This window comes from Heptranchias perlo, chromosome 42 (genome assembly GCF_035084215.1).
Source record: "Heptranchias perlo isolate sHepPer1 chromosome 42, sHepPer1.hap1, whole genome shotgun sequence".
Lineage (NCBI taxonomy): Eukaryota > Metazoa > Chordata > Chondrichthyes > Hexanchiformes > Hexanchidae > Heptranchias > Heptranchias perlo.
The window spans coordinates 9,243,030-9,269,518 of record NC_090366.1 but is presented as its reverse complement, the minus strand read 5'-3'; the positions used below and the strand labels follow the sequence as shown (position 1 = coordinate 9,269,518).

The following is a 26,489-nucleotide window of genomic DNA, read 5'->3' as shown; positions in this document are numbered from 1 at the left end:
CTGACACACTCCCAGGGACCTCCTGTAAATACTGACACACTCCCGGGGACCCCTGTAAATACTGACACACTCCCGGGGACCCCCTGTAAATACTGACACACTCCCGGGGACCCCCTGTAAATACTGACACACTCCCGGGGACACCCTGTAAATACTGGCGCACTCCTGGGGACCCCCTGTAAATACTGACACACTCCGGGGGACCCCCTGTGAATACTGACACACTCCCGGGGACCCCCTGTAAATACTGACACACTCCCGGGACCCCCTGTAAATACTGACACACTCTGGGGGACCCCCTGTAAATACTGACACACTCCCAGGGACCCCTGTAAATACTGACACACTCCCGGTGACCCCCTGTAAATACTGACACCCACCCCGGGACCCCCTGCAAATACTGACACACTCCCGGGGACCCCCTGTGAATACTGACACACTCCCGGGGACCTCCTGTGAATACTGACACCCACCCCGGGGATCCCCTGTAAATACTGACACACTCCCGGGGACCCCCTGTAAATACTGACACACTCCCGGGGACCCCTGTAAATACTGACACACTCCCGGGGACCCCTGTAAATACTGACACACTCCCGGGGACCCCCTGTAAATGCTGACACACTCCCGGGGACCCCTGTAAATACTGACACACTCCCGGGGACCCCCTGTAAATACTGACACACTCCCAGGGACCCCCTGTAAATACTGACACACTCCCGGGGACCCCTGTAAATACTGGCACACTCCCGGGGACCCCCTGTAAATACTGACACACTCCCAGGGATCCCCTGTAAATACTGACACACTCCCGGGGACCCCCTGTAAATACTGACACACTCCCGGGGACCCCCTGTAAATACTGACACACTCCCGGGGACCCCCTGTAAATACTGACACACTCCCGGGGACCCCCTGCAAATGCTGACACCCACACCGGGGACCCCCTGTGAATACTGAAACACTCCCAGGGACCCCCTGTAAATACTGACACAGTCCCGGGGACCCCCTGTAAATACTGACACACTCCGGGGGACCCCCTGTAAATACTGACACACTCCCGGGGACCCCTGTAAATACTGACACACTCCCGGGGACCCCTGTAAATACTGACACACTCCCGGGGACCCCTGTAAATACTGACACACTCCCGGGGACCCCTGTAAATACAGACACACTCCCGGGGACCCCTGTAAATACTGGCGCACTCCACGGGACCCCCTGTAAATACTGACACACTCCCGGGGACCCCCTGTAAATACTGACACACTCCCGGGGACCCCCTGTAAATACTGACACACTCCCGGGGACCCCTGTAAATACTGGCGCACTCCCGGGGACCCCCTCTAAATACTGGCACACTCCAGTGGACCCCCTGAAAATATTGACACACTCCCGGGGTCCTTGTAAATTCTGGCACACTCCTGGGGACCCCCTGTAAATACTGACACACTCCCAGGGACCCCCTTTAAATACTGACACACTCCCGGGGACCCCCTGTGAATATTGACACACTCCCGGGGACCCCTGTAAATACTGACACACTCCCGGGGACCCCCTGTATATACTGACAAACTCCTGGGGACACCTTATAAATACTGACACACTCCTGGGACCCCCTATAAATACTGACACGCTCCCGGGGACCCCCTGTAAATACTGACACACTCCCATGGACCCCCTGTAAAACTGACACACTCCCGGGGACCCCCTGTAAATACTGGGACACTCCCGGGGAACCACTGTAAATACTGACACACTCCCATGGACCCCCTGTAAAACTGACACACTCCCATGGACCCCCTGTAAATACTGACACCCACCCCGGGACCCCCTGGAAATACTGACACACTCCCAGGGACCCCTGTAAATACTGACACACACCCGGGGACCCCCTGTAAATACTGACACACTCCCAGGGACCCCCTGTAAATACTGACACACTCCCGGGGACCCCTGTAAATACTGGCACACTCCCGGGGACCCCCTGTAAATACTGACACACTCCCGGGGACCCCCTGTAAATACTGACACACACTCCCGGGGACCCCCTGTAAATACTGACACACTCCCAGGGATCCCCTGTAAATACTGACACACTCCCGGAGACCCCCTGTAAATACTGACACACTCCCGGGGACCCCCTGTAAATACTGACACACTCCCGGGGACCCCCTGTAAATGCTGACACACTCCCGGGGACCCCTGTAAATACAGACACACTCCCGGGGACCCCTGTAAATACTGACACACTGCCGGGGACCCCTGTAAATAATGACACACTCCCGGGGACCCCTGTAAATACTGACACACTCCCGGGGACCCCTGTAAATACTGGCGCACTCCCGGGGACCCCCTGTAAATACTGACACACTCCCGGGGACCCCTGTAAATAATGACACACTCCCGGGGACCCCTGTAAATACTGACACACTCCCGGAGACCCCCTGTAAATACTGACACACTCCCGGGGACCCCCTGTAAATACTGACACACTCCCGGGGACCCCCTGTAAATGCTGACACACTCCCGGGGACCCCTGTAAATACAGACACACTCCAGTGGACCCCCTGAAAATATTGACACACTCCCGGGGACCCCTGTAAATTCTGACACACTCCCGGGGACCGCCTGTAAATACTGAAACACTCCCGGGGACCGCCTGTAAATACTGACACACTCCCAGGGACCTCCTGTAAATACTGACACACTCCCGGGGACCCCTGTAAATACTGACACACTCCCGGGGACCCCCTGTAAATACTGACACACTCCCGGGGACCCCCTGTAAATACTGACACACTCCCGGGGACACCCTGTAAATACTGGCGCACTCCTGGGGACCCCCTGTAAATACTGACACACTCCGGGGGACCCCCTGTGAATACTGACACACTCCCGGGGACCCCCTGTAAATACTGACACACTCCCGGGACCCCCTGTAAATACTGACACACTCTGGGGGACCCCCTGTAAATACTGACACACTCCCAGGGACCCCTGTAAATACTGACACACTCCCGGTGACCCCCTGTAAATACTGACACCCACCCCGGGACCCCCTGCAAATACTGACACACTCCCGGGGACCCCCTGTGAATACTGACACACTCCCGGGGACCTCCTGTGAATACTGACACACTCCCGGAGACCCCCTGTGAATACTGACACACTCCCGGGGACCCCCTGTAAATACTGACACACTCCTGGGGACCCCCTGTAAATACTGACACACTCCCAGGGACCCCCTTTAAATACTGACACACTCCCGGGGACCCCCTGTGAATACTGACACCCACCCCGGGGATCCCCTGTAAATACTGACACACTCCCGGGGACCCCCTGTAAATACTGACACACTCCCGGGGACCCCTGTAAATACTGACACACTCCCGGGGACCCCTGTAAATACTGACACACTCCCGGGGACCCCCTGTAAATGCTGACACACTCCCGGGGACCCCTGTAAATACTGACACCCACCCCGGGACCCCCTGGAAATACTGACACACTCCCAGGGACCCCTGTAAATACTGACACACACCCGGGGACCCCCTGTAAATACTGACACACTCCCAGGGACCCCCTGTAAATACTGACACACTCCCGGGGACCCCTGTAAATACTGGCACACTCCCGGGGACCCCCTGTAAATACTGACACACTCCCGGGGACCCCCTGTAAATACTGACACACACTCCCGGGGACCCCCTGTAAATACTGACACACTCCCAGGGATCCCCTGTAAATACTGACACACTCCCGGAGACCCCCTGTAAATACTGACACACTCCCGGGGACCCCCTGTAAATACTGACACACTCCCGGGGACCCCCTGTAAATGCTGACACACTCCCGGGGACCCCTGTAAATACAGACACACTCCCGGGGACCCCTGTAAATACTGACACACTGCCGGGGACCCCTGTAAATAATGACACACTCCCGGGGACCCCTGTAAATACTGACACACTCCCGGGGACCCCTGTAAATACTGGCGCACTCCCGGGGACCCCCTGTAAATACTGACACACTCCCGGGGACCCCTGTAAATAATGACACACTCCCGGGGACCCCTGTAAATACTGACACACTCCCGGAGACCCCCTGTAAATACTGACACACTCCCGGGGACCCCCTGTAAATACTGACACACTCCCGGGGACCCCCTGTAAATGCTGACACACTCCCGGGGACCCCTGTAAATACAGACACACTCCAGTGGACCCCCTGAAAATATTGACACACTCCCGGGGACCCCTGTAAATTCTGACACACTCCCGGGGACCGCCTGTAAATACTGAAACACTCCCGGGGACCGCCTGTAAATACTGACACACTCCCAGGGACCTCCTGTAAATACTGACACACTCCCGGGGACCCCTGTAAATACTGACACACTCCCGGGGACCCCCTGTAAATACTGACACACTCCCGGGGACCCCCTGTAAATACTGACACACTCCCGGGGACACCCTGTAAATACTGGCGCACTCCTGGGGACCCCCTGTAAATACTGACACACTCCGGGGGACCCCCTGTGAATACTGACACACTCCCGGGGACCCCCTGTAAATACTGACACACTCCCGGGACCCCCTGTAAATACTGACACACTCTGGGGGACCCCCTGTAAATACTGACACACTCCCAGGGACCCCTGTAAATACTGACACACTCCCGGTGACCCCCTGTAAATACTGACACCCACCCCGGGACCCCCTGCAAATACTGACACACTCCCGGGGACCCCCTGTGAATACTGACACACTCCCGGGGACCTCCTGTGAATACTGACACACTCCCGGGGACCCCCTGTGAATACTGACACACTCCCGGGGACCCCCTGTAAATACTGACACACTCCTGGGGACCCCCTGTAAATACTGACACACTCCCAGGGACCCCCTTTAAATACTGACACACTCCCGGGGACCCCCTGTGAATACTGACACCCACCCCGGGGATCCCCTGTAAATACTGACACACTCCCGGGGACCCCCTGTCAATACTGACACACTCCCGGGGACCCCTGTAAATACTGACACACTCCCGGGGACCCCTGTAAATACTGACACACTCCCGGGGACCCCCTGTAAATGCTGACACACTCCCGGGGACCCCTGTAAATACTGACACACTCCCGGGGACCCCCTGTAAATACTGACACACTCCCAGGGACCCCCTGTAAATACTGACACACTCCCGGGGACCCCTGTAAATACTGGCACACTCCCGGGGACCCCCTGTAAATACTGACACACTCCCAGGGATCCCCTGTAAATACTGACACACTCCCGGGGACCCCCTGTAAATACTGACACACTCCCGGGGACCCCCTGTAAATACTGACACACTCCCGGGGACCCCCTGTAAATACTGACACACTCCCGGGGACCCCCTGCAAATGCTGACACCCACACCGGGGACCCCCTGTGAATACTGAAACACTCCCAGGGACCCCCTGTAAATACTGACACAGTCCCGGGGACCCCCTGTAAATACTGACACACTCCGGGGGACCCCCTGTAAATACTGACACACTCCCGGGGACCCCTGTAAATACTGACACACTCCCGGGGACCCCTGTAAATACTGACACACTCCCGGGGACCCCTGTAAATACTGACACACTCCCGGGGACCCCTGTAAATACAGACACACTCCCGGGGACCCCTGTAAATACTGGCGCACTCCACGGGACCCCCTGTAAATACTGACACACTCCCGGGGACCCCCTGTAAATACTGACACACTCCCGGGGACCCCCTGTAAATACTGACACACTCCCGGGGACCCCTGTAAATACTGGCGCACTCCCGGGGACCCCCTCTAAATACTGGCACACTCCAGTGGACCCCCTGAAAATATTGACACACTCCCGGGGTCCTTGTAAATTCTGGCACACTCCTGGGGACCCCCTGTAAATACTGACACACTCCCAGGGACCCCCTTTAAATACTGACACACTCCCGGGGACCCCCTGTGAATATTGACACACTCCCGGGGACCCCTGTAAATACTGACACACTCCCGGGGACCCCCTGTATATACTGACAAACTCCTGGGGACACCTTATAAATACTGACACACTCCTGGGACCCCCTATAAATACTGACACGCTCCCGGGGACCCCCTGTAAATACTGACACACTCCCATGGACCCCCTGTAAAACTGACACACTCCCGGGGACCCCCTGTAAATACTGGGACACTCCCGGGGAACCACTGTAAATACTGACACACTCCCATGGACCCCCTGTAAAACTGACACACTCCCATGGACCCCCTGTAAATACTGACACCCACCCCGGGACCCCCTGGAAATACTGACACACTCCCAGGGACCCCTGTAAATACTGACACACTCCCGGGGACCCCCTGTAAATACTGACACACTCCCAGGGACCCCCTGTAAATACTGACACACTCCCGGGGACCCCTGTAAATACTGGCACACTCCCGGGGACCCCCTGTAAATACTGACACACTCCCGGGGACCCCCTGTAAATACTGACACACACTCCCGGGGACCCCCTGTAAATACTGACACACTCCCAGGGATCCCCTGTAAATACTGACACACTCCCGGAGACCCCCTGTAAATACTGACACACTCCCGGGGACCCCCTGTAAATACTGACACACTCCCGGGGACCCCCTGTAAATGCTGACACACTCCCGGGGACCCCTGTAAATACAGACACACTCCCGGGGACCCCTGTAAATACTGACACACTGCCGGGGACCCCTGTAAATAATGACACACTCCCGGGGACCCCTGTAAATACTGACACACTCCCGGGGACCCCTGTAAATACTGGCGCACTCCCGGGGACCCCCTGTAAATACTGACACACTCCCGGGGACCCCTGTAAATAATGACACACTCCCGCGGACCCCTGTAAATACTGACACACTCCCGGAGACCCCCTGTAAATACTGACACACTCCCGGGGACCCCCTGTAAATACTGACACACTCCCGGGGACCCCCTGTAAATGCTGACACACTCCCGGGGACCCCTGTAAATACAGACACACTCCAGTGGACCCCCTGAAAATATTGACACACTCCCGGGGACCCCTGTAAATTCTGACACACTCCCGGGGACCGCCTGTAAATACTGAAACACTCCCGGGGACCGCCTGTAAATACTGACACACTCCCAGGGACCTCCTGTAAATACTGACACACTCCCGGGGACCCCTGTAAATACTGACACACTCCCGGGGACCCCCTGTAAATACTGACACACTCCCGGGGACCCCCTGTAAATACTGACACACTCCCGGGGACACCCTGTAAATACTGGCGCACTCCTGGGGACCCCCTGTAAATACTGACACACTCCGGGGGACCCCCTGTGAATACTGACACACTCCTGGGGACCCCCTGTAAATACTGACACACTCCCGGGGATCCCCTGTGAATACTGACACACTCCCGGGGACCCCCTGTGAATACTGACACACTCCCGGGGATCCCCTGTGAATACTGACACACTCCCGGGGACCCCCTGTAAATACTGACACCCACCCCGGGACCCCCTGTAAATACTGGCGCACTCCTGGGGACCCCCTGTAAATACTGACACACTCCCGGGGACCCCTGTAAATACTGGCGCACTCCCGGGGACCCCTTCTAAATACTGGCACACTCCAGTGGACCCCCTGATAATATTGATACACTCCCGGGGATCCCCTGTAAATACTGACACACTCCCGGGGACCCCCTGTAAATACTGACACACTCCCGGGGACCCCTGTAAATACTGACACACTCCCGGGGACCCCCTGTAAATACTGACACACTCCCGGGGACCTCCTGTAAATACTGAAACACTCCCGGGGACCGCCTGTAAATACTGACACACTCCCAGGGACCTCCTGTAAATACTGACACACTCCCGGGGACCCCTGTAAATACTGACACACTCCCGGGGACACCCTGTAAATACTGACACACTCCTGGGGACACCCTGTAAGTACTGGCGCACTCCTGGGGACCCCCTGTAAATACTGACACACTCCCGGGGACCCCCTGTAAATACTGACACACTCCCGGGGACCCCCTGTAAATACTGACACACTCCCGGGGACCCCTGTAAATACTGACACACTCCCGGGGACCCCCTGTAAATACTGACACACACTCCCGGGGACACCCTGTAAATACTGACACACTCCCAGGGATCCCCTGGAAATACTGACACACTCCTGGGGACCCCCTGTCAATACTGACACACTCCCGGGGACGCCCTGTAAATACTGACACTCTCCCGGGGACCCCCTGTAAATGCTGACACCCACCCCGGGGACCCCCTGTGAACACTGACACACTCCCGGGGACGCCCTGTAAATACTGACACACTCCCGGGGACTCTCTGTTAATACTGACACACTCCCGGGGACCCCCTGTAAATACTGACACACTCCCGGGGACCCCCTGTAAATACTGACACACTCCCGGGGACCCCTGTAAATACTGAGACATTCCCGGGGACCCCTGTAAATACTGACACACTCCCGGGGACCCCTGTCAATACTGACACACTCCCGGGGACCCCTGTAAATACTGACACACTCCCGGGGACCCCCTGTATATACTGACAAACTCCTGGGGACACCTTATAAATACTGACACACTCCTGGGACCCCCTATAAATACTGACAAGCTCCCGGGGACCCCCTGTAAATACTGACACACTCCCATGGACCCCCTGTAAAACTGACACACTCCCGGGGACCCCCTGTAAATACTGACACACTCCCGGGGACACCCTGTAAATACTGGCGCACTCCTGGGGACCCCCTGTAAATACTGACACACTCCGGGGGACCCCCTGTGAATACTGACACACTCCTGGGGACCCCCTGTAAATACTGACACACTCCCGGGGATCCCCTGTGAATACTGACACACTCCCGGGGACCCCCTGTGAATACTGACACACTCCCGGGGATCCCCTGTGAATACTGACACACTCCCGGGGACCCCCTGTAAATACTGACACCCACCCCGGGACCCCCTGTAAATACTGGCGCACTCCTGGGGACCCCCTGTAAATACTGACACACTCCCGGGGACCCCTGTAAATACTGGCGCACTCCCGGGGACCCCTTCTAAATACTGGCACACTCCAGTGGACCCCCTGATAATATTGATACACTCCCGGGGATCCCCTGTAAATACTGACACACTCCCGGGGACCCCCTGTAAATACTGACACACTCCCGGGGACCCCTGTAAATACTGACACACTCCCGGGGACCCCCTGTAAATACTGACACACTCCCGGGGACCTCCTGTAAATACTGAAACACTCCCGGGGACCGCCTGTAAATACTGACACACTCCCAGGGACCTCCTGTAAATACTGACACACTCCCGGGGACCCCTGTAAATACTGACACACTCCCGGGGACACCCTGTAAATACTGACACACTCCTGGGGACACCCTGTAAGTACTGGCGCACTCCTGGGGACCCCCTGTAAATACTGACACACTCCCGGGGACCCCCTGTAAATACTGACACACTCCCGGGGACCCCCTGTAAATACTGACACACTCCCGGGGACCCCTGTAAATACTGACACACTCCCAGGGATCCCCTGGAAATACTGACACACTCCTGGGGACCCCCTGTCAATACTGACACACTCCCGGGGACGCCCTGTAAATACTGACACTCTCCCGGGGACCCCCTGTAAATGCTGACACCCACCCCGGGGACCCCCTGTGAACACTGACACACTCCCGGGGACGCCCTGTAAATACTGACACACTCCCGGGGACTCTCTGTTAATACTGACACACTCCCGGGGACCCCCTGTAAATACTGACACACTCCCGGGGACCCCCTGTAAATACTGACACACTCCCGGGGACCCCTGTAAATACTGAGACATTCCCGGGGACCCCTGTAAATACTGACACACTCCCGGGGACCCCTGTCAATACTGACACACTTCCGGGGACCCCTGTAAATACTGACACACTCCCGGGGACCCCCTGTATATACTGACAAACTCCTGGGGACACCTTATAAATACCGACACACTCCTGGGACCCCCTATAAATACTGACACGCTCCCGGGGACCCCCTGTAAATACTGACACACTCCCATGGACCCCCTGTAAAACTGACACACTCCCGGGGACCCCCTGTAAATACTGGGACACTCCCGGGGAACCACTGTAAATACTGACACACTCCCATGGACCCCCTGTAAAACTGACACACTCCCATGGACCCCCTGTAAATACTGACACCCACCCCGGGACCCCCTGGAAATACTGACACACTCCCAGGGACCCCTGTAAATACTGACACACTCCCGGGGACCCCCTGTAAATACTGACACACTCCCAGGGACCCCCTGTAAATACTGACACACTCCCGGGGACCCCTGTAAATACTGGCACACTCCCGGGGACCCCCTGTAAATACTGACACACTCCCGGGGACCCCCTGTAAATACTGACACACACTCCCGGGGACCCCCTGTAAATACTGACACACTCCCAGGGATCCCCTGTAAATACTGACACACTCCCGGAGACCCCCTGTAAATACTGACACACTCCCGGGGACCCCCTGTAAATACTGACACACTCCCGGGGACCCCCTGTAAATGCTGACACACTCCCGGGGACCCCTGTAAATACAGACACACTCCCGGGGACCCCTGTAAATACTGACACACTGCCGGGGACCCCTGTAAATAATGACACACTCCCGGGGACCCCTGTAAATACAGACACACTCCAGTGGACCCCCTGAAAATATTGACACACTCCCGGGGACCCCTGTAAATTCTGACACACTCCCGGGGACCGCCTGTAAATACTGAAACACTCCCGGGGACCGCCTGTAAATACTGACACACTCCCAGGGACCTCCTGTAAATACTGACACACTCCCGGGGACCCCTGTAAATACTGACACACTCCCGGGGACCCCCTGTAAATACTGACACACTCCCGGGGACCCCCTGTAAATACTGACACACTCCCGGGGACACCCTGTAAATACTGGCGCACTCCTGGGGACCCCCTGTAAATACTGACACACTCCGGGGGACCCCCTGTGAATACTGACACACTCCTGGGGACCCCCTGTAAATACTGACACACTCCCGGGGATCCCCTGTGAATACTGACACACTCCCGGGGACCCCCTGTGAATACTGACACACTCCCGGGGATCCCCTGTGAATACTGACACACTCCCGGGGACCCCCTGTAAATACTGACACCCACCCCGGGACCCCCTGTAAATACTGGCGCACTCCTGGGGACCCCCTGTAAATACTGACACACTCCCGGGGACCCCTGTAAATACTGGCGCACTCCCGGGGACCCCTTCTAAATACTGGCACACTCCAGTGGACCCCCTGATAATATTGATACACTCCCGGGGATCCCCTGTAAATACTGACACACTCCCGGGGACCCCCTGTAAATACTGACACACTCCCGGGGACCCCTGTAAATACTGACACACTCCCGGGGACCCCCTGTAAATACTGACACACTCCCGGGGACCTCCTGTAAATACTGAAACACTCCCGGGGACTGCCTGTAAATACTGACACACTCCCAGGGACCTCCTGTAAATACTGACACACTCCCGGGGACCCCTGTAAATACTGACACACTCCCGGGGACACCCTGTAAATACTGACACACTCCTGGGGACACCCTGTAAGTACTGGCGCACTCCTGGGGACCCCCTGTAAATACTGACACACTCCCGGGGACCCCCTGTAAATACTGACACACTCCCGGGGACCCCCTGTAAATACTGACACACTCCCGGGGACCCCTGTAAATACTGACACACTCCCGGGGACCCCCTGTAAATACTGACACACACTCCCGGGGACACCCTGTAAATACTGACACACTCCCAGGGATCCCCTGTAAATACTGACACACTCCTGGGGACCCCCTGTCAATACTGACACACTCCCTGGGACGCCCTGTAAATACTGACACTCTCCCGGGGACCCCCTGTAAATGCTGACACCCACCCCGGGGACCCCCTGTGAACACTGACACACTCCCGGGGACGCCCTGTAAATACTGACACACTCCCGGGGACTCTCTGTTAATACTGACACACTCCCGGGGACCCCCTGTAAATACTGACACACTCCCGGGGACCCCCTGTAAATACTGACACACTCCCGGGGACCCCTGTAAATACTGACACACTCCCGGGGACCCCTGTAAATACTGACACACTCCCGGGGACCCCTGTCAATACTGACACACTCCCGGGGACCCCTGTAAATACTGGCGCACTCCCGGGGACCCCCTCTCAATACTGGCACGCTCCAGTGGACCCCCTGTAAATATTGACACACTCCCGGGGACCCCTGTAAATTCTGACACACTCCCGGGGACCGCCTGTAAATACTGACACACTACCGTGGACCCCCTGTAAATCCTGAAACACTCCCGGGGACCGCCTGTAAATACTGACACACTCCCAGGGGCCTCCTGTAAATACTGACACACTCCCGGGGACCCCTGTAAATACTGACACACTCCCGGGGACCCCCTGTAAATACTGACACACTCCTGGGGACACCCTGTAAATACTGACACACTCCCGGGGACCCCCTGTAAATACTGACACACTCCCGGGGACACCCTGTAAATACTGGCGCACTCCTGGGGACCCCCTGTGAATATTGACACACTCCCGGGGACCCCTGTGAATGCTGACACACTCCCAGGGACCCCCTGTAAATACTGACACACTCCCGGGGACCCCCTGTAAATACTGACACACTCCCGGGGACACCCTGTAAATACTGACACACTCCCGGGGACCCCCTGTAAATACTGACACACTCCCGGGGACCCCTCTAAATACTGACACACTCCCGGTGACCCCCTGTGAATACTGACACACTCCCGGGGACCCCCCTGTAAATACTGACACACTCCCGGGAACCCCCTGTAAATACTGATACACTCCCGGGGACCCCCTGTAAATACTGACACACTCCCGGGGATCCCCTGTAAATACTGACACACTCCCAGGTACCCCTGTAAATACTGACACACTCCCAGGTACCCCTGTAAATACTGACACACTCCCGGGAACCCCCTGTAAATACTGACACACTCCCGGGGACCCCCTGTCAATACTGACACACTCCTGGGGACCCCCTGTAAATACTGACACACTCCCAGGGACCCCCTTTAAATACTGACACACTCCCGGGGACCCCTGTAAATACTGACACACTCCCGGGGACCCCCTGTAAATACTGACACACACTCCCGGGGACACCCTGTAAATACTGACACACTCCCAGGGATCCCCTGTAAATACTGACACACTCCTGGGGACCCCCTGTCAATACTGACACACTCCCTGGGACGCCCTGTAAATACTGACACTCTCCCGGGGACCCCCTGTAAATGCTGACACCCACCCCGGGGACCCCCTGTGAACACTGACACACTCCCGGGGACGCCCTGTAAATACTGACACACTCCCGGGGACTCTCTGTTAATACTGACACACTCCCGGGGACCCCCTGTAAATACTGACACACTCCCGGGGACCCCCTGTAAATACTGACACACTCCCGGGGACCCCTGTAAATACTGACACACTCCCGGGGACCCCTGTAAATACTGACACACTCCCGGGGACCCCTGTCAATACTGACACACTCCCGGGGACCCCTGTAAATACTGGCGCACTCCCGGGGACCCCCTCTCAATACTGGCACGCTCCAGTGGACCCCCTGTAAATATTGACACACTCCCGGGGACCCCTGTAAATTCTGACACACTCCCGGGGACCGCCTGTAAATACTGACACACTACCGTGGACCCCCTGTAAATCCTGAAACACTCCCGGGGACCGCCTGTAAATACTGACACACTCCCAGGGGCCTCCTGTAAATACTGACACACTCCCGGGGACCCCTGTAAATACTGACACACTCCCGGGGACCCCCTGTAAATACTGACACACTCCTGGGGACACCCTGTAAATACTGACACACTCCCGGGGACCCCCTGTAAATACTGACACACTCCCGGGGACACCCTGTAAATACTGGCGCACTCCTGGGGACCCCCTGTGAATATTGACACACTCCCGGGGACCCCTGTGAATGCTGACACACTCCCAGGGACCCCCTGTAAATACTGACACACTCCCGGGGACCCCCTGTAAATACTGACACACTCCCGGGGACACCCTGTAAATACTGACACACTCCCGGGGACCCCCTGTAAATACTGACACACTCCCGGGGACCCCTCTAAATACTGACACACTCCCGGTGACCCCCTGTGAATACTGACACACTCCCGGGGACCCCCCTGTAAATACTGACACACTCCCGGGAACCCCCTGTAAATACTGATACACTCCCGGGGACCCCCTGTAAATACTGACACACTCCCGGGGATCCCCTGTAAATACTGACACACTCCCAGGTACCCCTGTAAATACTGACACACTCCCAGGTACCCCTGTAAATACTGACACACTCCCGGGAACCCCCTGTAAATACTGACACACTCCCGGGGACCCCCTGTCAATACTGACACACTCCTGGGGACCCCCTGTAAATACTGACACACTCCCAGGGACCCCCTTTAAATACTGACACACTCCCGGGGACTCCCTGTGAATACTGACACACTCCCGGGGATCCCCTGTGAATACTGACAGAGTCCTGGGGACCCCCTGTAAATACTGACACACTACCGGGGATCCCCTGTGAATACTGACACACTCCCGGGGACCCCCTGTGAATACTGACACACTCCCGGGGATCCCCTGTGAATACTGACACACTCCCGGGGACCCCCTGTAAATACTGACACCCACCCCGGGACCCCCTGTAAATACTGACACACTCCCGGGGACCCCCTGTAAATACTGACACACTCCCGGGGACTCTCTGTTAATACTGACACACTCCCGGGGACCCCCTGTAAATACTGACACACTCCCGGGGAACCCCTGTAAATACTGACACACTCCCGGGGACCCCTCTAAATACTGACACACTCCCGGGGACCCCTGTAAATACTGACACACTCCCGGGGACCCCTGTCAATACTGACACACTCCCGGGGACCCCTGTAAATACTGGCGCACTCCCGGGGACCCCCTCTAAATACTGGCACACTCCAGTGGACCCCCTGTAAATATTGACACACTCCCGGGGACCCCTGTAAATTCTGACACACTCCCGGGGACCGCCTGTAAATACTGACACACTACCGGGGACCCCCTGTAAATACTGACACACTCCCGGGGACCCCCTGTAAATACTGACACACTCCGGGGGACCCCTGTAAATACTGACACACTCCCATGGACCCCTGTAAATACTGACACACTCCCGGTGACCCCCTGTGAATACTGACACACTCCCAGGTACACCTGTAAATACTGACACACTCCCGGGAACCCCCTGTAAATACTGACACACTCCCGGGGACCCCCTGTCAATACTGACACACTCCTGGGGACCCCCTGTAAATACTGACACACTCCCAGGGACCCCCTTTAAATACTGACACACTCCCGGGGACCCCCTGTGAATACTGACACACTCCCGGGGATCCCCTGTGAATACTGACACACTCCTGGGGTCCCCCTGTAAATACTGACACACTCCCGGGGATCCCCTGTGAATACTGACACACTCCCGGGGACCCCCTGTGAATACTGACACACTCCCGGGGATCCCCTGTGAATACTGACACACTCCCGGGGACCCCCTGTAAATACTGACACCCACCCCGGGACCCCCTGTAAATACTGACACACTCCCGGGGACCCCCTGTAAATACTGACACACTCCCGGGGACCCCTGTAAATACTGACACACTCCCGGGGACCCCCTGTAAATACTGACACACTCCCGGGGACCCCCTGTAAATACTGACACACTCCCGGGGACCCCCTGTAAATACTGACACACTCCCGGGGACCCCTGTAAATACTGACACCCACCCCGGGACCCCCTGTAAATACTGACACACTCCCGGGGACCCCCTGTAAATACTGACACACTCCCGGGGACCCCTGTAAATACTGACACACTCCCGGGGACCCCCTGTAAATACTGACACACTCCCGGGGACCCCCTGTAAATACTGACACACTCCCGGGGACCCCCTGTAAATACTGACACACTCCCGGGGACCCCTGTAAATACTGGCACACTCCCGGGGACCCCCTGTAAATACTGACACACTCCCGGGGACCCCCTGTAAATACTGACACACTCCCAGGGATCCCCTGTAAATACTGACACACTCCCGAGGACCCCCTGTAAATACTGACACACTCCCGGAGACCCCCTGTAAATACTGACACACTCCCGGGGACCCCCTGTAAATACTGACACACTCCCGGGGACCCCCTGTAAATGCTGACACCCACCCCGGGGACCCCTGTAAATACTGGCGCACTCCTAGGGACCCCCTGATAATATTGATACACTCCCGGGGACCCCTGTAAATACTGACACACTCCCGGGGACCCCCTGTAAATACTGAAACACTCCCGGGGACCGCCTGTAAATACTGACACACTCCCGGGGACCTCCTGTAAATACTGAAACACTCCCGGGGACCGTCTGTAAATACTGACACACTCCCAGGGACCTCCTGTAAATACTGACACACTCCCGGGGACCCCTGTAAATACTGACACACTCCCGGGGACACCCTGTAAATACTGACACACTCCCGGGGACCCCCTGTAAATACTGACACACTCCTGGGGACACCCTGTAAGTACTGGCGCACTCCTGGGGACCCCCTGTAAATACTGACACACTCCCGGGGATCCCCTGTAAATACTGACACACTCCCGGGGACCCCCTGTAAATACTGGCGCACTCCTGGGGACCCCCTGTAAATACTGACACACTCACGGGGACCCCTTTAAAAACTGACACACTCCCGGGGACCCCCTGCAAATACTGACACACTCCCGGGGACCCCCTGTAAATACTGACACACTCCCGGGGACCCCTGTAAATACTGACACACTCCCGGGGACCCCCTGTAAATACTGACACACACTCCCGGGGACCCCCTGTAAATACTGACACACTCCCACGGATCCCCTGTAAATACTGACACACTCCTGGGGACCCCCTGTCAATACTGACACACTCCCGGGGACCCCCTGTAAATACTGACACACTCCCGGGGACCCCCTGTAAATGCTGACACCCACCCCGGGGACCCCCTGTGAACACTGACACACTCCCAGGGACCCCCTGTAAATACTGACACTGTCCCGGGGACCCCTTGTAAATACTGACACACTCCCGGGGACCCCCTGTAAATACTGACACACTCCCGGGGACTCTCTGTTAATACTGACACACTCCCGGGGACCCCCTGTAAATACGGACACACTCCCATGGACCCCCTGTAAATACTGACACAAACCCGGGGACCCCTGTAAATACTGACACACTCCCGGGGACCCCTGTAAATACTGACACACTCCCGGGGACCCCTGTCAATACTGACACACTCCCGGGGACCCCTGTAAATACTGGCGCACTCCCGGGGACCCCCTCTAAATACTGGCACACTCCAGTGGACCCCCTGTAAATATTGACACACTCCCGTGGACCCCTGTAAATTCTGACACACTCCTGGGGACCCCCTGTAAATACTGACACACTCCCAGTGGACCCCCTTTAAATACTGACACACTCCCGGGGACCCCCTGTGAATACTGACACACTCCCGGGGATCCCCTGTGAATACTGACACACTCCCGGGGACCCCCTGTGAATACTGACACACTCCCGGGGATCCCCTGTGAATACTGACACACTCCCGGGGACCCCCTGTAAATACTGACACCCACCCCGGGACCCCCTGTAAATACTGACACACTCCCGGGGACCCCCTGTAAATACTGACACACTCCCGGGGACCCCTGTAAATACTGGCGCACTCCCGGGGACCCCCTCTAAATACTGGCACACTCCAGTTGACCCCCTGTAAATATTGACACACTCCCGGGGACCCCTGTAAATTCTGACACACTCCCGGGGACCGCCTGTAAATACTGACACACTACCGGGGACCCCCTGTAAATACTGACACACTCCCGGGGACCCCCTGTAAATACTGACACACTCCGGGGGACCCCTGTAAATACTGACACACTCCCATGGACCCCTGTAAATACTGACACACTCCCGGTGACCCCCTGTGAATACTGACACACTCCCAGGTACACCTGTAAATACTGACACACTCCCGGGAACCCCCTGTAAATACTGACACACTCCCGGGGACCCCCTGTCAATACTGACACACTCCTGGGGACCCCCTGTAAATACTGACACACTCCCAGGGACCCCCTTTAAATACTGACACACTCCCGGGGACCCCCTGTGAATACTGACACACTCCCGGGGATCCCCTGTGAATACTGACACACTCCTGGGGTCCCCCTGTAAATACTGACACACTCCCGGGGATCCCCTGTGAATACTGACACACTCCCGGGGACCCCCTGTGAATACTGACACACTCCCGGGGATCCCCTGTGAATACTGACACACTCCCGGGGACCCCCTGTCAATACTGACACCCACCCCGGGACCCCCTGTAAATACTGACACACTCCCGGGGACCCCCTGTAAATACTGACACACTCCCGGGGACCCCCTGTAAATACTGACACACTCCCGGGGACCCCGTGTAAATACTGACACACTCCCGGGGACCCCTGTAAATACTGACACCCACCCCGGGACCCCCTGTAAATACTGACTCACTCCCGGGGACCCCCTGTAAATACTGACACACTCCCGGGGACCCCTGTAAATACTGACACACTCCCGGGGACCCCCTGTAAATACTGACACACTCCCGGGGACCCCCTGTAAATACTGACACACTCCCGGGGACCCCCTGTAAATACTGACACACTCCCGGGGACCCCTGTAAATACTGGCACACTCCCGGGGACCCCCTGTAAATACTGACACACTCCCGGGGACCCCCTGTAAATACTGACACACACTCCCGGGGACCCCCTGTAAATACTGACACACTCCCAGGGATCCCCTGTAAATACTGACACACTCCCGAGGACCCCCTGTAAATACTGACACACTCCCGGAGACCCCCTGTAAATACTGACACACTCCCGGGGACCCCCTGTAAATACTGACACACTCCCGGGGACCCCCTGTAAATGCTGACACCCACCCCGGGGACCCCTGTAAATACTGGCGCACTCCTAGGGACCCCCTGATAATATTGATACACTCCCGGGGACCCCTGTAAATACTGACACACTCCCGGGGACCCCCTGTAAATACTGAAACACTCCCGGGGACCGCCTGTAAATACTGACACACTCCCGGGGACCTCCTGTAAATACTGAAACACTCCCGGGGACCGCCTGTAAATACTGACACACTCCCAGGGACCTCCTGTAAATACTGACACACTCCCGGGGACCCCTGTAAATACTGACACACTCCCGGGGACCCCCTGTAAATACTGACACACTCCCGGGGACACCCTGTAAATACTGACACACTCCCGGGGACCCCCTGTAAATACTGACACACTCCTGGGGACACCCTGTAAGTACTGGCGCACTCCTGGGGACCCCCTGTAAATACTGACACACTCCCGGGGACCCCCTGTAAATACTGACACACTCCCGGGGACCCCCTGTAAATACTGGCGCACTCCTGGGGACCCCCTGTACATACTGACACACTCACGGGGACCCCTTTAAAAACTGACACACTCCCGGGGACCCCCTGCAAATACTGACACACTCCCGGGGACCCCCTGTAAATACTGACACACTCCCGGGGACCCCTGTAAATACTGACACACTCCCGGGGACCCCCTGTAAATACTGACACACACTCCCGGGGACCCCCTGTAAATACTGACACACTCCCACGGATCCCCTGTAAATACTGACACACTCCTGGGGACCCCCTGTCAATACTGACACACTCCCGGGGACCCCCTGTAAATACTGACACACTCCCGGGGACCCCCTGTAAATGCTGACACCTACCCCGGGGACCCCCTGTGAACACTGACACACTCCCAGGGACCCCCTGTAAATACTGACACTGTCCCGGGGACCCCTTGTAAATACTGACACACTCCCGGGGACCCCCTGTAAATACTGACACACTCCCGGGGACTCTCTGTTAATACTGACACACTCCCGGGGACCCCCTGTAAATACGGACACACTCCCATGGACCCCCTGTAAATACTGACACACTCCCGGGGACCCCTGTAAATACTGACACACTCCCGGGGACCCCTGTAAATTCTGACACACTCCTGGGGACCCCTGGAAATACTGACACACTCCCAGGGACCCCCTGTAAATACTGACACACTCCCGGGGACCCCTGTAAATTCTGACACACTCCTGGGGACCCCCTGTAAATACTGACACACTCCCGGGGACCCCCTGTAAATATTGACACACTCAAATTGTGGTTTGGGATTTGGATTGGCGTTTGTATTATGGTTTGGGATTGGGATTGTTGATTGGATTGTGGTGTGTGATTGGGTTTCCGATTGGGGATTGGGACGTGGGATTGGATTGCGGTGTGGAATTGGGATTGGATTGCGATCTGGGATGGGGATTGGGATTGGATTGCAGTGTGGGATGGGGATTGGGATTGGATTGCGGTGTGGGATGGGGATTGGGATTGGATTGCGGTGTGGGATGGGGACCTGGGATTGGATTGCGGTGTGGGATGGGGATTGGGATTGGATTGCGGTGTGGGATGGGGATTGGGATTGGATTGCGGTGTGGGATGGGGATTGGGATTGGATTGCGATCTGGGATGGGGATTGGGATTGGATTGCGGTGTGGGATGGGGATTGGGATTGGATTGCGGTGTGGGATGGGGATTGGGATTGGATTGCGGTGTGGGATGGGGATTGGGATTGGATTGCGATCTGGGATGGGGATTGGGATTGGATTGCGGTGTGGGATGTGGATTGGGATTGGATTGCGGTGTGGGATGGGGATTGGGATTGGATTGCAGTGTGGGATGGGGATTGGGATTGGATTGCGGTGTGGGATGGGGATTGGGATTGGATTGCGGTGTGGGATGGGGATTGGGATTGGATTGCGGTGTGGGATGGGGATTGGGATTGGATTGCGATCTGGGATGGGGATTGGGATTGGATTGCGGTGTGGGATGGGGATTGGGATTGGATTGCGGTGTGGGATGGGGATTGGGATTGGATTGCGGTGTGGGATGGGGATTGGGATTGGATTGCGATCTGGGATGGGGATTGGGATTGGATTGCGATCTGGGATGGGGATGGGGATTGGATTGCGGTGTGGGATGGGGATTGGGATTGGATTGCGGTGTGGGATGGGGACCTGGGATTGGATTGCGGTGTGGGATGGGGATTGGGATTGGATTGCGGTGTGGGATGGGGATTGGGATTGGATTGCGGTGTGGGATGGGGATGGGGATTGGATTGCGGTGTGGGATGGGGATTGGGATTGGATTGCGGTGTGGGATGGGGATATGGGATTGGATTGCGGTGTGGAATGGGGATTGGGATTGGATTGCGGTGTGGGATGGGGATATGGGATTGGATTGCGGTGTGGAATGGGGATTGGGATTGGATTGCGGTGTGGGATGGGGATTGGGATTGGATTGCGGTGTGGGATGGGGATTGGGATTGGATTGCGGTGTGGGATGGGGACCTGGGATTGGATTGCGGTGTGGGATGGGGATTGGGATTGGATTGCGGTGTGGGATGGGGATTGGGATTGGATTGCGGTGTGGGATGGGGATTGGGATTGGATTGCGGTGTGGGATGGGGACCTGGGATTGGATTGCGGTGTGGGATGGGGACCTGGGATTGGATTGCGGTGTGGGATGGGGACCTGGGATTGGATTGCGGTGTGGGATGGGGATTGGGATTGGATTGCGGTGTGGGATGGGGATTGGGATTGGATTGCGGTGTGGGATGGGGATTGGGATTGGATTGCGGTGTGGGATGGGGATTGGGATTGGATTGCGGTGTGGGATGGGGATTGGGATTGGATTGCGGTGTGGGATGGGGATTGGGATTGGATTGCAATCTGGGATGGGGATTGGGATTGGATTGCGGTGTGGGATGGGGATTGGGATTGGATTGCGGTGTGGGATGGGGATTGGGATTGGATTGCGGTGTGGGATGGGGATTGGGATTGGATTGCGGTGTGGGATGGGGATTAGGATTGGATTGCGGTGTGGGATGGGGATTGGGATTGGATTGCGGTGTGGGATGGGGATTGGGATTGGATTGCGGTGTGGGATGGGGATTGGGATTGGATTGCGGTGTGGGATGGGGATTGGGATTGGATTGCGGTGTGGGATGGGGATGGGGATTGGATTACGGTGTGGGATGGGGATTGGGATTGGATTGCGGTGTGGGATGGGGATTGGGATTGGATTGCGGTGTGGGATGGGGATGGGGATTGGATTGCGGTGTGGGATGGGGATTGCGATTGGATTGCGGTGTGGGATGGGGATGGGGATTGGATTGCGGTGTGGGATGGGGATGGGGATTGGATTGCGGTGTGGGACATGTGCTGATTGTTCTCCTGCTCCCCCCCCACCCCCCCCCCCCCCCAGGCCTGTGCCCTGGACCCCATGCTGGACGACTCGGTGATGTTCGGGAAGCGGCTGCGAAACCTGGGACAGCCAGTGACCCTGCGAGTGATTGAGGACCTCCCTCACGGCTTCCTCAGCCTCTCCAACCTCTCCCGGGAGACCAAGGAAGCCTCCCACATCTGCGTGGAGAAGATCCGGGAGGTCCTGCAGGGCCGGCCGGCCCCCATCCAGACACGGAAACACCGCAAGCTGGAACGGGTCGGAGTGAAGCCACCGCCAGTGCCCGAGGTCAGCCAGCCCGAGGACGTGACCATGGTCTCGAACAGAGAAATTGGGGCCTAGACCCTCCCATCCTGCGTGTGCCCTCTCCTCGTGCACAAGTGGACAGTCGTGGGATGTCTATCCACGGGTGTGTGGACTGCAGAGAACTTTCTATCTACTTTTTCCGCCCTCACCCTCAGACTAAACCCGTCGAATGGGCTGCGACCATTAACGGGGTTCCCCTGGATTGGGGGGGAGGGGGGGCTTCTGTACAGACTTCTCCTGATCCCCATCTCTACTTAGTCAACTGCCATCGCCCCTCCACCCATCGGTCCCCCCCGACCTTACGGGGACGCGCGAAAGAGAAGGTCCAGATCCCACCAGCACGGCCTCCCTCCGGATCCGCCTCACCTGCCAACCAGCCAGCGAGTGTGCACGTGCCCCGCAGGCAGAGCGTGTAATCGCACACCCACACTCTTTGCACGCAACCCACCCTCAGCGTGTGGGCTGCGAGCGCCAGGGGTGCGCGGGCACGTCCAACCCATCCGGGCACGTCCGCCGCACGCGCCTTTGCACGAGCGTGAGCTCTGTTGCACGAGGGGACTGTGCACCCTGTGGAGGACGGGGGGACAGCATGTGGGGCCTTTGCACAAGCGCGAGCCCCAGTGTGCGAGGGGAGCGTGTGACCGTCACACCCTGCGGAGGACGGGGGACAGCGTGTGGGGCCTTTGCACAAGTGTGAGCTCTGAAACTTATGGAGACCAAAGCACAGCGCCTTCTCTGCCAGCGCAGGGAGGGCGCAATTTACTTCTCCAAATTGTTCGGACTGCTGCCTTTGTATGAGTCTCTGTCTGTGCGTCTGTCTGTGTGTCTGTCTGTGTGTGCCAGTGCCTGTGTGCATCACTGTCTGTGAGTATCTGTGTGTTGGACTTTTGTTTTTATTTGTCTATATATTATTTTAAAGGATTGTTTTTGCTGTCTGTTCAATCGCTGCCACAGATTATGTATTTATTCTGTACCTGCCCCCGCCTTCCGTTCAGTTTGCCGTCTGGTGCCAGCTTCACGTGGCGTTCCCCCATACCCTCGGCGACGTTTCCCTCCAGCCCACTCCCTCCCCCACCCACCATTTCTCCGCACCCCTTCTGGGAATCAGGACAGTGTCCTGGTGATTCCAGATGTCGCCTCCCTGAGTTTGTTCCAGTTCCTCCACCATAAACCAGACAAACGGGATAGTTTCCTGCCTCTCTGCAGTACCCCCTCACCGTGTGACACCCGGGGGAACCCCCCCTCACCGTGTGACACCCGGGGGAACCCCCCCTCACCGTGTGACACCCGGGGGAACCCCCCCTCACCGTGTGACACCCGGGGGAACCCCCCCCTCACCGTGTGACACCCGGGGGAACCCCCCCCTCACCGTGTGACACCCGGGGGAATCCCCCCTCACCGTGTGACACCCGGGGGAACCCCCCCTCACCGTGTGACACCCGGGGGAACCCCCCTCACCGTGTGACACCCGGGGGAACCCCCCTCACCGTGTGACACCCGGGGGAACCCCCCCTCACCGTGTGACACCCGGGGGAACCCCCCTCACCGTGTGACACCCGGGGGAACCCCCCCTCACCGTGTGACACCCGGGGGAATCCACCCCCACCGTGTGACACCCGGGGGAATCCACCCCCACCGTGTGACACCGGGGGAATCCACCCCCACCATGTGACACCGGGGGAATCCACCCCCACCGTGTGACACCCGGGGAAACCCCCCCTCACCATGTGACACCCGGGGAAACCCCCCCCCTCACCGTGTGACACCGGGGGAACCCCCCCCCCTCACCGTGTGACACCGGGGGAACCCCCCCCTCACCGTGTGACACCGGGGGAACCCCCCCCCTCACCGTGTGACACCCGGGGAACCCCCCCCTCACCGTGTGACCCCCGGGGCAAACCCCCTCACCGTGTGACCCGCGGTGCAAACCCCCCCTCACTGTGTGCCACCGGGGGAAACCCCCCCTCACTGTGTGACCCTCGGGGCAAATTGCCCTCACTGTGTGACCCCCGGGGCAAATCCCCCCTCACTGTGTGACCCCCGGGGCAAACCCCCCTCACTGTGTGACCCCCGGGGCAAACCCCCCCTCACTGTGTGACCCTCGGGGCAAATTGCCCTCACTGTGTGACCCCCCGGGGCAAATCCCCCCTCACTGTGTGACCCCCGGGGCAAATCCCCCCTCACTGTGTGACCCCCGGGGCAAACCCCCCTCACTGTGTGACCCCCGGGGCAAACCCCCCCTCACTGTGTGACCCCCGGGGCAAACCCCCCCCCAACCGTATGACACCCGGGGCAAACCCCCCCCCTCACTGTGTGACCCCCGGGGCAAACCCCCCCTCACTGTGTGACCCCCGGGGCAAACCTCCCCTCACTGTGTGACCCCCGGGGCAAACCCCCCCTCACTATGGTCGGTGGAGTGCTCTCAGTTTGAGATTGGGTCCTGGTAATGAGCAGTTGCCAATTCTAACCCCACTCCCCCTCCCCTCGGTGCGCGGGGAGTTTGCCCGTTAACCTGCCCCTCAGTGCGCGGGGAGTTTGCCCTTTAACCTGTCCCTCGGTGCGCGGGGAGTTCGCCTGTTAACCTGTCCCTCGGTGCGCGGGGAGTTTGCCCTTTAACCTGCCCCTCAGTGCGCGGGGAGTTTGCCCTTTAACCTGTCCCTCGGTGCGCGGGGAGTTCGCCTGTTAACCTGTCCCTCGGTGCGCAGGGAGTTTGCCCTTTAACCTGCCCCTCGGTGCGCGGGGAGTTTGCCCTTTAACCTGTCCCTCGGTGCGCGGGGAGTTCGCCTGTTAACCTGTCCCTCGGTGCGCGGGGAGTTTGCCCTTTAACCTGCCCCTCGGTGCGCGGGGAGTTTGCCCTTTAACCTGCCCCTCGGTGCGCGGGGAGTTTGCCTGTTAACCTGTCCCTCGGTGCGCGGGGAGTTTGCCCGTTAACCTGTCCCCTCGGTGCGCGGGGAGTTTGCCCGTTAACCTGTCCCCTCGGTGCGCGGGGAGTTTGCCCGTTAACCTGTCCCTCGGTGCGCGGGGAGTTTGCCCTTTAACCTGTCCCTCGGTGCGCGGGGAGTTTGCCCTTTAACCTGCCCCTCGGTGCGCGGGGAGTTTGCCCGTTAACCTGTCCCCTCGGTGCGCGGGGATTTTGCCCGTTAACCTGTCCCTCGGTGCGCGGGGAGTTTGCCCGTTAACCTGCCCCTCGGTGCGCGGGGAGTTTGCCCGTTAACCTGCCCCTCAGTGCGCGGGGAGTTTGCCCTTTAACCTGTCCCTCGGTGCGCGGGGAGTTTGCCCGTTAACCTGTCCCCTCTGTGCGCGGGGAGTTCGCCCGTTAACCTGTCCCCTCTGTGCGCGGGGAGTTCGCCTGTTAACCTGCCCCTCAGTGCGCGGGGAGTTTGCCCGTTAACCTGTCCCTTGGTGCGCGGGGAGTTCGCCTGTTAACCTGTCCCTCGGGGACTCCCCTCAACACCTGAAGCCAGCACGGCCCCCCCTGTACAAAATATAACACGAGGCAAAAACAAGGAGCCAACGTTAAACA

General features: G+C 57.9%; 1 protein-coding gene across 5 annotated transcripts in view; it reads left to right on the top strand.

The window, feature by feature from the left end:
• The window catches only part of lipeb (lipase, hormone-sensitive b), a 146,969-nt gene extending 123,061 nt beyond the window's left edge, over window positions 1-23,908 (top strand). For all 5 annotated transcript variants that reach the window (XM_067975239.1, XM_067975235.1, XM_067975237.1 and 2 more), the window contains one exon: window positions 22,682-23,908. In XM_067975239.1, the coding sequence (XP_067831340.1) occupies window positions 22,682-23,002 (321 nt within the window). In that variant the 3' untranslated portion in view covers window positions 23,003-23,908. The remainder of the gene's footprint in view (window positions 1-22,681) is intronic.
• Window positions 23,909-26,489: the final 2,581 nt, after the last annotated feature.